At 51.0% G+C, this 14,180-nt stretch overlaps 1 protein-coding gene across 1 annotated transcript; it reads right to left on the bottom strand.

Moving 5' to 3' along the window:
* Positions 1 to 10,177: 10,177 nt before the first annotated feature.
* LOC115082554 (beta-1,3-galactosyltransferase 5-like) lies at positions 10,178 to 13,059 on the bottom strand. Its single transcript, XM_029586773.1, has 2 exons — positions 13,035 to 13,059; positions 10,178 to 11,528 (listed from the first exon to the last, which is right to left on the bottom strand). Exon 2 carries the CDS (start codon positions 11,461 to 11,463, stop codon positions 10,444 to 10,446), a length of 1,020 nt encoding a protein of 339 aa, XP_029442633.1. The 5' UTR covers positions 11,464 to 11,528; positions 13,035 to 13,059; the 3' UTR covers positions 10,178 to 10,443.
* Positions 13,060 to 14,180: the final 1,121 nt, after the last annotated feature.

The following is a 14,180-nucleotide window of genomic DNA, read 5'->3' as shown; positions in this document are numbered from 1 at the left end:
TAAAGGGAGTACCCTGGCTGCAAAGCTCGTGTCAGGCAGCATTTTTCAGGTCCATGGGCAAGAAACAGCAAGCAAGGGAAGGCAAATTGCACCTGCTGTATTTGCAGTCAATCACTGCTCTGTCTGCATTAGATTCATTTCTATATCCCAAGTCATCAAAGCATGGGGGGCGTGCACGTGAGGGTTTAAAGAGGAGGAGTCGCATTCTCCTAACAAGCCCAGGCTTTGGTGGGCTGCATAATTGCTCCAAACCCCTCACAGCCTGGCCACTTCACCAGCAAGTCCCTACTGGGCTTATCCGGTTCCGAGGGCTGAGGTCCGGTGCCTTCCCAGCCCCTGGTCCCCTCTCCCAGCTTCTCTGCCATCCGCCCGCCGGGCTCTGCGCTACTTTCACTTTCCTAATCACCTCCCGCGGGCTCCCCTTCCAACTACGACTCCCAGCGAGCCTTGCGCTCTGGCTTCCCGAGCGCCATCTAGTGGCCGTGACGGGCCTGCAGGCTCCCGGACAGGGACTTCCCTGGTTTACCCGGGATATGAAACACCGACGTCCCGGGAGGTTTTTCTTTAACACAGAAACCTGGTTTGTAACAGGGCTCGGAACCGACCGGGGTCATTGGAATGTGGGATCAGTAACAGGTTGCTGGGTTGTTTTTTTTGTTTGTTTTCGTTTTAAAAGAATGACCCGGAGAAATGTATCCTTGCATTTCAATGCAACGTGCCAGTGAGTTTTATAATAATCTGATCCTGCATGGATTTCAGAGATAAATGCGTTCTAATCCCGGAGCCTTCACATCCGTGCAAACCAATCTTCCCATCTGGAGCCGGGGCTAGCGCCGGAGCCTCGCGGGAAGGGGCGGAACCTGCAGGATTCGGAGGAATGCACACGATTGCACGCTAATTTCAAAGGGGGGTCGTGCAAGGGAGCCTGCACAAGGGAGGGCCTGCATCACTCCCGGGGCGTGACCTCTCCGGACAGCCCTGTCCCTCCCCAGGAAAGGCAGGTATGGTCACTCTTGATGTCATCTGGAGCCGGGGCTAGCGCCGGAGCCTCGCAGGAAGGGGCAGAATGACGGGGGAACCTGCAGGATTCGGAGGAATGCACACGATTGCACGCTAATTTCAAAGGGGGGTCGTGCAAGGGAGCCTGCACAAGGGAGGGCCTGCATCACTCCGGGGCGTGACCTCTCCGGACAGCCCTGTCCCTCCCCAGGAAAGGCAGGTATGGTCACTCTTGATGTCATCTGGAGCCGGGGCTAGCGCCGGAGCCTCGCAGGAAGGGGCAGAATGACGGGGGAACCTGCAGGATTCGGAGGAATGCACACGATTGCACGCTAATTTCAAAGGGGGGTCGTGCAAGGGAGCCTGCACAAGGGAGGGCCTGCATCACTCCCGGGGCGTGACCTCTCCGGACAACCCTGTCCCTCCCCAGGAAAGGCAGGTATGGTCACTCTTGATGTCATCTGGAGCCGGGGCTAGCGCCGGAGCCTCGCAGGAAGGGGCAGAATGACGGGGGAACCTGCAGGATTCGGAGGAATGCACACGATTGCACGCTAATTTCAAAGGGGGGTCGTGCAACGGAGCCTGCACAAGGGAGGGCCTGCATCACTCCCGGGGCGCGACCTCTCCGGACAGCCCTGTCCCTCCGCAGGAAAGGCAGGCATGGTCACTCTGGTCGCGACTCCTCCTGGGAGGTCGTGTTTAACCAGACTTGCGTCCTCTTCTGTAAAATTGTGCTGCCTCCATGGCCCAATAAAAGCTTTTATTACAATCGTTTTCCTCTCAGTTACATTTTTTCCAGCTTCATTCATTTGATTTAATTGTGAAAATGACCAATACTATATATATATATATATATATATTTAAATCATTTAGTTGAACCTCAGCTCCACCTGAGGAAGTTCTTCCTCTGATCGGTCTCAGTGCAGCTGTACCTGCTGTGCTGGTTCAATGATTATTAATGTCACTGAGCCCAGCAAGCACTTATGAAGTGTGGAGGTCCAACGTGTCAACTCTTGGCTTTGCACATGAAATTTTAGTTCTTTAGGTACTCACGAGGTGTCCTGTGTACCTAACGGTGGGCCACTAATGTCACAGTGGGAGATTAGATGCTTCTGTGAAAGGATGATATCCAAACATACTCCATTTAAACATTACTATCAAGTAATGGCGACCTTAGCAATGTGGGTAATTTCTGTTCAGCGTAGCTAAATATGCTTTCCCCATTCATTGGTAGCCAGCAGGCCTCATAAAAACAAGAAGCAACTGTGAAGAAAGCTAAAAGCAGGGCCGAGGCGAGGGTATGAGGCGCACACACACACATACATATGCACAAACACACAAATATACACATATATATACACATATATACATATGCATTCACACATAGACACATAACCACCAGACACACACACACACACGTACATACACACATATATACATATGCATTCACACATAGACACACACATAACCACCAGACACACACACACATACATACACACACACGTATACACATACACACGTATATATACATATGCATTCACACATAGACACACACATAACCACCAGACACACACACACACATGTATACATACACACGTACATATACATATGCATACACACATAACCACCAGACACACACACACATACATACACACACACATGTATACACATACGTATATATACATATGTATTCACACATAGACACACACATAACCACCAGACACACACAGACACACATACATACACACACATGTATACACATACACACGTATATATACATATGCATTCACACATAGACACACACATACACATACATACACACATGTATACACATACACACATACATATACATATGCATTCACACATAGACACACACATAACCACCAGACACACACACACATACATATGCACAAACACACAAATATACACATATATATACATATGCATTCACACATAGACACACACATAACCACCAGACACACACACACATACATACACACACATGCATACACATACACACGTATATATACATATGCATTCACACATAGACACACACATAACCACCAGACACACACACACACATGTATACATACACACGTACATATACATATGCATACACACATAACCACCAGACACACACACACATACATACACACACACATGTATACACATACGTATATATACATATGCATTCACACATAGACACACACATAACCACCAGACACACACACACACACAGGTATACACATACACACGTATATATACATATGCATTAACACATAGACACACACATACACATACATACACCCACATGTATACACATACACACATACATATACATATGCATTCACACATAGACACACACATAACCATCAGACACACACACACATACATACACACACATGTATACACATACACACGTATATATACATATGCATTCACACATAGACACACACATAACCACCAGACATACACACACACATGTATACATACACACGCACATATACATATGCATACACACATAACCACCAGACACACACACACATACATACACACACACATGTATACACATACGTATATATACATATGCATTCACACATAGACACACACATAACCACCAGACACACACAGACACACATACATACACACACATGTATACACATACACACGTATATATACATATGCATTCACACATAGACACACACATAACCACCAGACACACATGTATACATACATACACACATGTATACACATGTATACACATACACATTCACACGTATACACATACACACGTACATGCATTCACACATAGACACACACATAACCACCAGACACACACACATACACACACATGTATACACATACACACGTATATATACATATGCATTCACACATAGACACATAACCACCAGACACACACATGTATACACATACACACGTACATGCATTCACACATAGACACACACATAACCACCAGACACACACACACACACACACATGTATACACATACACACGAACATATACGTATGCATTCACACATAGACACACACATAACCACCAGACACACACACATACACACACATGTATACACATACACACGTACATATACATATGCATTCACACATAGACACACACATAAACAGATATAAAAGATATAATCGTCAGTTGCTTGGAAACATTATCTCTGATTCCCTGTCACCTCCCCCCCCCCTATGTTCCCCACCATCTCCAGTGCCACTTTAGACTCTATCGACCTCACATCCTCCAAGGAAATCGAATCTGTTCTCAAAAAGATTAAACCCGCCTCCCACCGCTCTGACACCATCCCCACCAAAACCCTCCTACCATTCCCAATACTATTGCCCAACTCCTAGCAGACCTCATTAACTGCTCCCTCTCCATCGGCTCAGTCCCCGACTCCTTAAAGCACGCTGTTGTCAAACCCCTGCTCAAAACACCATCCCTAGACCCCAAAGACCCAGCCAACTACCGTCCCATCTCAAACCTTCCCTTCATCGCTAAAATCATGGAAAAGGTGGTAAACTCCCAACTTATGGACTACCGTGATGACAACAATATCCTTCACCCCTCTCAATTTGGCTTTCGTAAAAACTTGAGCACCGAAACACTCTCACTCTCCCTCACTGACGCCCTCCTCACTGGCCTAGACCAAGGTCATAGCTTCATCGTTGCCTTCCTTGACATCTCCTCAGCCTTTGACACGATAAGCCACAATCTTCTCCTGACATTGGCATCTCCGGCACAGCTCTCCTCTGGTTCAAATCCTACCTGGCTAACAGACAATTCTCTGTAAAACTGGGCAACTCAGAATCCACTCACTTCTCCCTCTCCCAAGGAGTCCCTCAAGGCTCCTCCCTCTCCTCCACCCTAATTAATATATACCTCCTGCCTCTCTGCCAGCTCCTATCTGACCTCGGCCTCAAATTGTACATCTACGTTGATGATGTTCAAATCATCATACCAATACAAGAATCCATCTCCATAACGCTAAAATTCTGGGAGACATGTCTCACTTCCATTAATTCCCTACTCACCAACCTACACCTTGCCCTCAGCTCCTCAAAGACAGAACTGCTCCTCATCCACAACCACCAAAAGCTCAAGCTCTCCCCAGCTAATGATCCAGCTTCCAGCTCCTTCGCCTCACAGCCTCCGGTACGAAACCTTGGTGTTCTAATTGATCAGCACTTAAACCTAAAAAAACACATCAATTCTGTCCTAAAAGAAGGCTTCCATAAGCTCAATGGCATAAAAAAACTCAAACCTTTACTCCACACCCACGATCTCAGAACAGTCTTCCAAGCAACCCTTTCGTCCAAACTAGACTACTGCAACTCCCTGTATCTAGGCCTTCCTTACTCTACAATCAAACCCCTCCAAATGCTACAGAACGTCACCGCTAGAACCATCATGAACGCAAGCAAATCCGACCACATAACCCCCCTCCTCAAAGACCTCCACAGGCTCCCTATCCCATCACGCATCCTATTTAAGACCCTTACCATTATTCACAAATCCATCTACAAAAGCAATTCCACCTGGCTCAATGAAGCTTTCCGACTCACACACTCCTCCCGCCCAACCAGAGCAAACCTCAACGTGGGATCACATCACCTCAACATGGGATCGAGCCCTATCAATCACTGGCCCCACTCGTTGGAATGCCCTACCCACGAACCTCTGCCTCGAGCCCTGACCCTTCAAATTCAAGAAAATGCTGAAGACCTGGCTCTTCCACCAGGCCTACCCAGACTAAGTCCATGTACTTCATCACCTCACCTCGTCACCCCACCGCTAACTTCATCCCCTCTACCTCTCCAGCTCTCCTTTTCAGGCTCCCCATTCTAGCTTCCTCTGGTCGCAGCACCGTTGTTGCATTACGTTGTCCCCCTCCCCTCTCCCTGTTCATTGTATTTCCCATCTATTGTTCGATGTGAACCGATATGATGTGCATTCTAATGTCGGTATAGAAAAGCTGTTAAATAAATACATAAATAAATACATCTGAACAAGAGTCTCACGAGCATTCGTAAGCAGAAACTCTCCTTATCTGCTAGATGCCGCTGATTGCTGAAATCCAGAGGCGAGATCTCTGTGCCAAGTATTCGTTTTACAAGTTATGCTGCTCCTTTTCCAAATTATTCCAAATTATGGTGCTCTTTTTCCAAATAATGGTGCACTTGCACCTAATGCTATGAAAAGATGTCAAATCGCACCGCAACTTGGAAAACGAATATCTGGCACGAACATCTCGCCTCTGGATTTCAGCAATCAGCGGCATCTAGCAGATAAGGAGAGTTTCTGCTTACGAATGTTTGTGAAACTCTTGTTCAGATAATGTTTCCAAGCAGCTGATGATTACATCTTTTTAAGCACATAGAAGCTTTTGCTTTTGGGTTACCAGAAACCACTTACTGGACCCAGTGCTTTACGATGCTTGCTGGAACATAAAACTTCTTTATAGTCCACAATTTGCATCACAAGTAAGAAAGGTGTTCTCATTATTGCCAGATTGTTGCGGTCCGGTCCGTGAAGGTCACGTCCCGGTCCTTACCTCGAGTATTCCTGCCGGCTGGGAACGAAGCAGTGTCGGGATCCGGGCGTCCCCGCGGGGGAGACACCATTGCTGGCCTGCCTCTAGGCGCGCGCGCGCGAACGTCTCGCGCTTTTCTAGACGGTTTCCCGCCGGAGGGTGCCTCCGCCCCGACTCTGATATCAGAATCCGCGGCCTATTTAGGGTCACCGCAGACACCCGACCAGTGCCTTGCAACAGGGTTCCTGCGGTCCCCCGTTGCCTCGAGCTCCGGAGTCTGCCAGCGTCTTGGCTACTCTGTTCCTGCCTGCTTGCCTGCCTGTCGGTGCCTGCCTGTCTGCCTGCCTGCCTGTTGGCACCTGCCTGCCTGTCGGTGCCTGCCTGCCCCCCAGTTCCTGCCTGCCTGCCTGTCGGTGCCTGCCTGCCTGCCTGTTGACACCTGCCTGCCTGCCTGCCAGTTCCTGTCTGCCTGCTTGCCAGCCAGCCTGCCTTCGACCCAAGCCGGGTTCCTGCCTGCTTCAGCCTAGTCTGATACTCGCCTGCTTCTGCGCCATTGATCGTTTCGCCTAAGTCCCAGCGGTCGGGCCCCTACGGGCTTCTCCCGGGGTGGGGGCTCCGACTTCCAGGGTGAATCTCCTAAGTCCCAGCGGTTGGACTCCCAAGGGCTTCTCCCGGGGGAGTACCAGCTTCCAGGGTGAATCCGCTTCTACCTGCCCGCCTGAAGTCTGCCTCCCGGCCTGTTCAGTCGAGACCAGTGAAGTCCTTCCCAAGTCTCCTGTAGGCCAGCCTAAGGGTCCACTGCCTCGTACTCAGAACAACATAGCTGTATTACCCATACAGCTAACTTGCTGCCTCCTCATCCACTCAATACTCACGCACAACTTAATAGAGCTAACATTTTATCCACATAAGCAGGCCGATACAGTACAGTGCGCTCCGGCACAATTCATAAATCCAGATCTCCATACTGGAAAAGCAAGGGGGCTTCAAGGCAGGAGTGAAATGCATTGGAAGAGCTCTCTGTGTGTGTGTGTGTGTGTGTTTATGTGTCTGTGTGTGTGGGGTGAGGGTGTCAGTACTAGAATAGCAGGGGTGCTGCAGGGCAGGAGTGAGGTGCATTGGCAGAGCTGTGTGAGGGTCTCAGTACTGGAATAGCAGGAGGTGCTGCAGGACAGGAGTGAGGTGCATTGGCAGAGCTGTGTGTGGGGTCTCAGTACTGGAATAGCAGGGGGTGCTGCAGGGCAGGAGGGAGGTGCATTGGCAGAGCTGTGTGAGGGTCTCAGTACTGGAATAGCAGGGGGTGCTGCAGGAGAGGAGTGAGGTGCATTGGCAGAGCTGTGTGTGGGGGTCTCAGTACTGGAATAGCAGGGGGTGCTGCAGGTGAGGAGTGAGGTGAATTGGCAGAGCTGTGTGTGAGGGTCTCAGTACTGGAGTAGCAGGGGGTGCTGCAGGGCAGGAGTGAGGTGCATGGGCAGAGCTGTGTGTGTGTGAGGGTCTCAGTACTGGAATAGCAGGGGAGCTGCAGGGCAGGAGTGAGGTGCATTGGCAGAGCTGTGTGAGGGTCTCAGTACTGGAATAGCAGGAGGTGCTGCAGGACAGGAGTGAGGTGCATTGGCAGAGCTGTGTGTGGGGTCTCAGTACTGGAATAGCAGGGGGTGCTGCAGGGCAGGAGTGAGGTGCATTGGTAGAGCTGTGTGTGGGGTCTCAGTACTGGAATAGCAGGGGGTGCTGCAGGGCAGGAGTGAGGTGCATTGGTAGAGCTGTGTGTGAGGGTCTCAGTACTGGAATAGCAGGGGGTGCTGCAGGACAGGAGTGAGGTGCATTGGCAGAGCTGTGTGTGAGGGTCTCAGTACTGGAATAGCAGGGGGTGCTGCAGGGCAGGAGTGAGGTGCATAGGCAGAGCTGTGTGTGAGGGTCTCAGTACTGGAATAGCAGGGGGTGCTGCAGGGCAGGAGTGAGGTGCATAGGCAGAGCTGTGTGTGAGGGTCTCAGTACTGGAATAGCAGGGGGTGCTGCAGGTGAGGTGAATTGGCAGAGCTGTGTGTGAGGGTCTCAGTACTGGAATAGCAGGGGGTGCTGCAGGGCAGGAGTGAGGTGCATGGGCAGAGCTGTGTGTGTGTGAGGGTCTCAGTACTGGAATAGCAGGGGGTGCTGCAGGGCAGGAGTGAGGTGCATTAGCAGAGCTGTGTCTGTGTGTATATGTGTGTGTGTTTGTGTGGGGCGAGGGTGTCAGTACTAGAATAGCAGGGGGTGCTGCAGGGCAGGAGTGAGGTGCATTGGCAGAGCTGTGGGTGAGGGTCTCAGTACTGGAATAGCAGGGGAGCTGCAGGGCAGGAGGGAGGTGCATTGGCAGAGCTGTGTCTGTGTGTGTGTGTGAGGGTCTCAGTACTGGAATAGCAGGGGGTGCTGCAGGGCAGGAGTGAGGTGCATTGGCAGAGCTGTGGGTGAGGGTCTCAGTACTGGAATAGCAGGGGTGCTGCAGGGCAGGAGGGAGGTGCATTGGCAGAGCTGTGTGTGAGGGTCTCAGTACTGGAATAGCAGGGGGTGCTGCAGGGCAGGAGTGAGGTGCATTAGCAGAGCTGGGGGTGGGGGTCTCAGTACTGGAATAGCAGGGGGTGCTGCAGGGCAGGAGTGAGGTGCATGGGCCGAGCTGTGTGTGGGGTCTCAGTACTGGAATAGCAGGGGGTGCTGCAGGGCAGGAGTGAGGTGCATTGGCAGAGCTGTGTGTGAGGGTCTCAGTACTGGAATAGCAGGGGGTGCTGCAGGGCAGAGCTGTGTGTGAGGGTCTCAGTACTGGAATAGCAGGGGGTGCTGCAGGGCTGGAGTGAGGTGCATTGGCAGAGCTGTGTGTGAGGGTCTCAGTACTGGAATAGCAGGGGGTGCTGCAGGGCAGGAGTGAGGTGCATTGGTAGAGCTGTGTGTGAGGGTCTCAGTACTGGAATAGCAGGAGGTGCTGCAGGGCAGGAGTGAGGTGCATTGGTAGAGCTGTGTGTGAGGGTCTCAGTACTGGAATAGCAGGGGGGTGCTGCAGGGCAGGAGTGAGGTGCATTGGTAGAGCTGTGCATGGAGGGTCTCAGTACTGGAATAGCAGGGGGTGCTGCAGGGCAGGAGTGAGGTGCATGGGCAGAGCTGTGTGTGGGGGTCTCAGTACTGGAATAGCAGGGGAGCTGCAGGGCAGGAGGGAGGTGCATTGGTAGAGCTGTGTGTGAGGGTCTCAGTACTGGAATAGCAGGGGGTGCTGCAGGGCAGGAGGGAGGTGCATTAGCAGAGCTGTGTGTGAAGGTCTCAGTACTGGAATAGCAGGGGGGTGCTGCAGGACAGGAGTGAGGTGCATTGGCAGAGCTGTGTGTGGAGGTCTCAGTACTGGAATAGCAGGGGGTGCTGCAGGGCAGGAGTGAGGTGCATTGGCAGAGCTGTGTGTGGGGTCTCAGTACTGGAATAGCAGGGGGTGCTGCAGGGCAGGAGTGAGGTGCATTGGCAGAGCTGTGTGTGGAGGTCTCAGTACTGGAATAGCAGGGGGTGCTGCAGGGCAGGAGGGAGGTGCATTGGCAGAGCTGTGTGTGAGGTCTCAGTACTGGAATAGCAGGGGGTGCTGCAGGGCAGGAGTGAGGTGCATTGGCAGAGCTGTGTGTGGGGTCTCAGTACTGGAATAGCAGGGGGTGCTTCAGGGCAGCAGTGAGGGTCATATCTATGGTAGAAGGTAGAAGACCACACCCCCTGTTTGCACTGAGCCAATGTTATCAACCTGTTACTTTTAATAGAAGTTTAAAACAATGAGGGAAAATACCGTGTGATCCCCAAATACTGTATATTTGCATGCTATGCGAGACTTTCCGAAAGAGAATCTATTTTTGTGCTGCAGAGACACGGTGAGAAGGCCGTCACATTACTACCAGCGGATGACCTCTCTGCTGTCCTCACAGGCGGTCCTGGCTTTCAGCATGTTGACCTTGGCCAGCGTCTGCCCCTTGGCGCTCAATTGATGGATTACCATCAGGTAGCGGTAGTTACATACCCTCCACTTTGCGTTGTACCTGGCGAAGCGTCCGCTGGCCTTCACCCAGATGCCGGCCTTCCTGGCCAGGATGCCAACGTACGCATCCTCCGCCAGGATGGGGGGAGTGCGCTCTGCCACCCGCAGGATGTCGCTGGCCGCGTCCAGCGAGAGAACGTAGCCCGTGCTGGTGGCGTAGGGAGGGTATTCCTCTGGCTGGTAGTCCTGCCTCGACACGTACCAGTTGCTGGACGGCTCCCGGATGACCCGTCGCTTAGGCCGAGGGAGCACGGCGCCTACGTACAGGCCGGTCTTTATCGTGTTGTGCTCTGCCAGGAAGGCTGGCAGGCGGTCGCCGTTGACGAAGCAGTCGTCGTGCGTTTTGAGAATGTACTCTGGCCGGCACCGCTCCGTCGCCCACTTCAGCCCGTGCATGACCTTCAGGCTGAGGTTGCGGTACGTGTCCAGGTAATTTCCCACCAGGACGTCGCCGAACCTCTGTTGCTCCTTCTGGATTTCTCGAGCGATGCTGTCATCGGATGTCTGGCCAAGCAGGAACACTGTCTGCCAGGGAAAGGGCGTCCATGTCTCCTCGGCTGCCCACGTCCCGCGGATCACTTGTCTAGGTCCAAAATGTCCTGGGGATGAAGTCACAAGAACCAGAAGTACCAGTCTTTTGTGGCAGTGGGGCTCTGGGAAGGAGTCTGCAAGCAAGGAGGGAAAATCCACCCCGCCAGAGAGGGAACTGAGATCTTCCAAGGAGGAACGGAAGGGATGCTTAGCTCCAGAGAAGGGATTTGCCCTGCTCCGTGTGTCCTGTTCTCTCCTGGTCCTAAGGAGGGCTGTATGCCAGAACAGGATCACTGCGAGCAGTATGCTGGAAGACACAAGTCCTTTCAAACAGCCAGAATGCATTAGGGCTGTGGAGGAAGGCCTTCGCGGAGGTGATGAGCAGCCCGAAGGGCAGGAGTAAAGCGATGCTGCATAGGAGAAGAAACACTGATCAGCTATGGATTAGAGATGATAGCTGAGGATTAGTCATTAGGAACGTCTCTACACTTCACCTTGGACCTTTAATGAGTTGCAGCATGTGCTGTGGTCTGGCGCTTGTTGTGACAGCCGCCCCAGAAGGCGCTACCTGTTTGCTGACAGCACACGCTGACTGTGAAGTGCTTGGGTCCTGCTTGGATGACAGATTGTCAGTGGTTCTCCAACCGAACTCTCCTGGAGAGTATGTGATCTAGCATGGCTTTGTGAAGACCTGTCACAGGGTCCTGGCCTAAATAATCTGCCTGGGTGCCACGAGGGATGAAAAAAGCATCTCCCGGATTCCAGCTAAGGTTTCCCAGCACAGGGGTAAGTGAGTGTGAATTGCTGCAGAGACCTGGGGGGTTCTGGTCAGTCCCAGCGTCACCTCTCCTGCAGGGGGGCTGTTCTGAAATATACAGAAAAACAAGCACGTGAGGGGTACAGGGATTTCTGTGGTGTCACTTCCTGAGCTGTTCTGTGACTATCACAGATCACACTTTGCACACTCATCACTGCACCTTGCGAGCTTTAGGGTTTAGCTGATGTCTTTGGCAGACTATGATAACATTCAGTGACCCCTACCTTCAGAAATGATTTTGCTAAAATAAATCCTACCCTCATGTCCCTACAGCAAGTATCAACCCCTGTCTCTGTGAATCAGAAATATTGGTAAATTGTTCTCACTGAACTTCCTAGAGCCACCCTTTCTGTCATTCCTACTGGAGCAGCCATGTTTGCGACTGCATTACGAGTGACATCACACAGAACGTGATGCATCATTTGTGACATCACAGATCCATGGTGTGCGAGGAGATATGTGACGCTGCTCTGAGCAGAGCTGCTCTCAGGGACACTGTAGGAGAGGATCTCACAGTATTTCAGAGTCAAAAGAGAGCTCTCTCACGCCCCCAGCTTTTGTATCGCTCTCACCATCTTTTTTTTTTTTTTTTTTTTTAATAATCTTTATAGTGCATCCGCTCAATACAGTAACACATTAAATGTATCAGTATACCCACATATCATAATATATAATAAGATATAATATGATGCACATCAACATGTATCAACCTGTGTGAACAGGAAACACTGATCACCCTGACTTAGAGGGCACCTGGGAGAGGTCTGGAGAGGAGGAGGGAAGTAATCAGACCTGTCATAACAAGTCCTCTTTCCTTCCATGGGTACCCAGAGGTAAAACTTTATACAATAGGCTCGCAAGTAGAGAGGAAAGGGAAGCAACCAACATAAAACGGGAAATGTTTGAATCTGACCAACAGAAAAGCCTGGCGCTTTCCAGCAGGTAAGCCCTCGGAGGACACCCTCGTTGTGTCAGCCCTATGAAAGCTAGGAGAGCAACGTAAGCTCTCGCTACCCACGCAGACCCCCAGTAATGGCCTGTGCATCGGTGGCCGGAGATCTGTGGGGGTCTGGGGGCATGGGGCTCACTCACGTCTCACCTGAAGGCTGCACCGGACCACGAGCCACCGCTGAGTACCCACACAAAGGTACCGGCCAGGACAGCAAACACAACCTTTCATCTCAACCTCCTGGGTTAATTTGGTTAATATATAATTAGAAAAAGTAAAGATAGAAACTGAACCACATCCCCCAAATCAAAAGAAGACAGGGAGAACTGAGAAGACTAAATGCTACTTTGTACATCTACAAAAATCATTGCTAAAAAAAAGTTGCACTGAAAGCAAGACAGCCTGCTCCATGTGCTTCCAGGACAAGGGGAGGAGAGCAGGGAGGTGCTATGAGAAATGTGTCTGTGTGTGTGACTGTACCTGGGTGTATATGTCTATGTCTGTGTGTGTGTGTGACTGTACCTGGGTGTACATCTGTGTGTGTCTGTGTCTGGGTGTACGTGTGTGTGTGTGTCTGGGTGTGTGTGTGTGTGTGTGTCTGGGTGTACATGTGTGTGTGTGTGTGTCTGTGTCTGGATGTACATGTGTGTGTCTGGGTGTACATGTCTCTGTGTGTGTGTGTATCTGTGTGTACATGTCTGTCTCTGTGTGTGTGTGTGTGTGTGTCTGTGTCTGTGTCTGGGTGTACGTGTCTCCGTGTATACCATGTCCAGCAATATGCTGCATGAGAGGCAATAATGCACAACATCAGAGGGCAGAAAGCAATATTCCCAGCCAGGGCACTTCTGCAAGGCCCTCCCCCAGGAAGAAATCCCCAACTTATTCCCCAGCTTCCTAGACTTAGACAGTGACAAAATAAAGTCATAAGATAACTGCACCCTCCCCCCAGCCAAATACTTGATTGGAAGCCAGGCTTTTAATTTTGCAAGCTTCTCCTAATTTGATTCCTGGTGTGTATGCAAAGGGAGGGCATTCCATAGCGGAGGTGCCTGGCATGAGAAGGAAATACAACGAGCCCCTGCCTATCCTATTCGTGACGGTGATGAAGAACTGAGCAGCTCTGTCTGACAGGAACATAGGATACGTGTGGGCCCAGGAGGAGGCAACCCTACATCCTAATATTCCGCTACACCTCTGTGCAGGGCTTTAAAAGTTCTACACAGGGGATTGTAAATGTAACTCACACTGGTACCCAGTGAGAGCACTGGGGAAACATTCTCAGATGCGGAGGTCCAG

This window comes from Rhinatrema bivittatum, chromosome 1 (assembly GCF_901001135.1).
Source record: "Rhinatrema bivittatum chromosome 1, aRhiBiv1.1, whole genome shotgun sequence".
Lineage (NCBI taxonomy): Eukaryota > Metazoa > Chordata > Amphibia > Gymnophiona > Rhinatrematidae > Rhinatrema > Rhinatrema bivittatum.
This window is presented reverse-complemented; position numbering and strand designations above follow the sequence as displayed.

Coding starts and splice junctions, on each gene's coding strand:
- LOC115082554 (XM_029586773.1), bottom strand. CDS start 11,463: ATGCATTCTGGCTGTTTGAAAGGACTTGTGTCTTCCAGCATACTGCTC.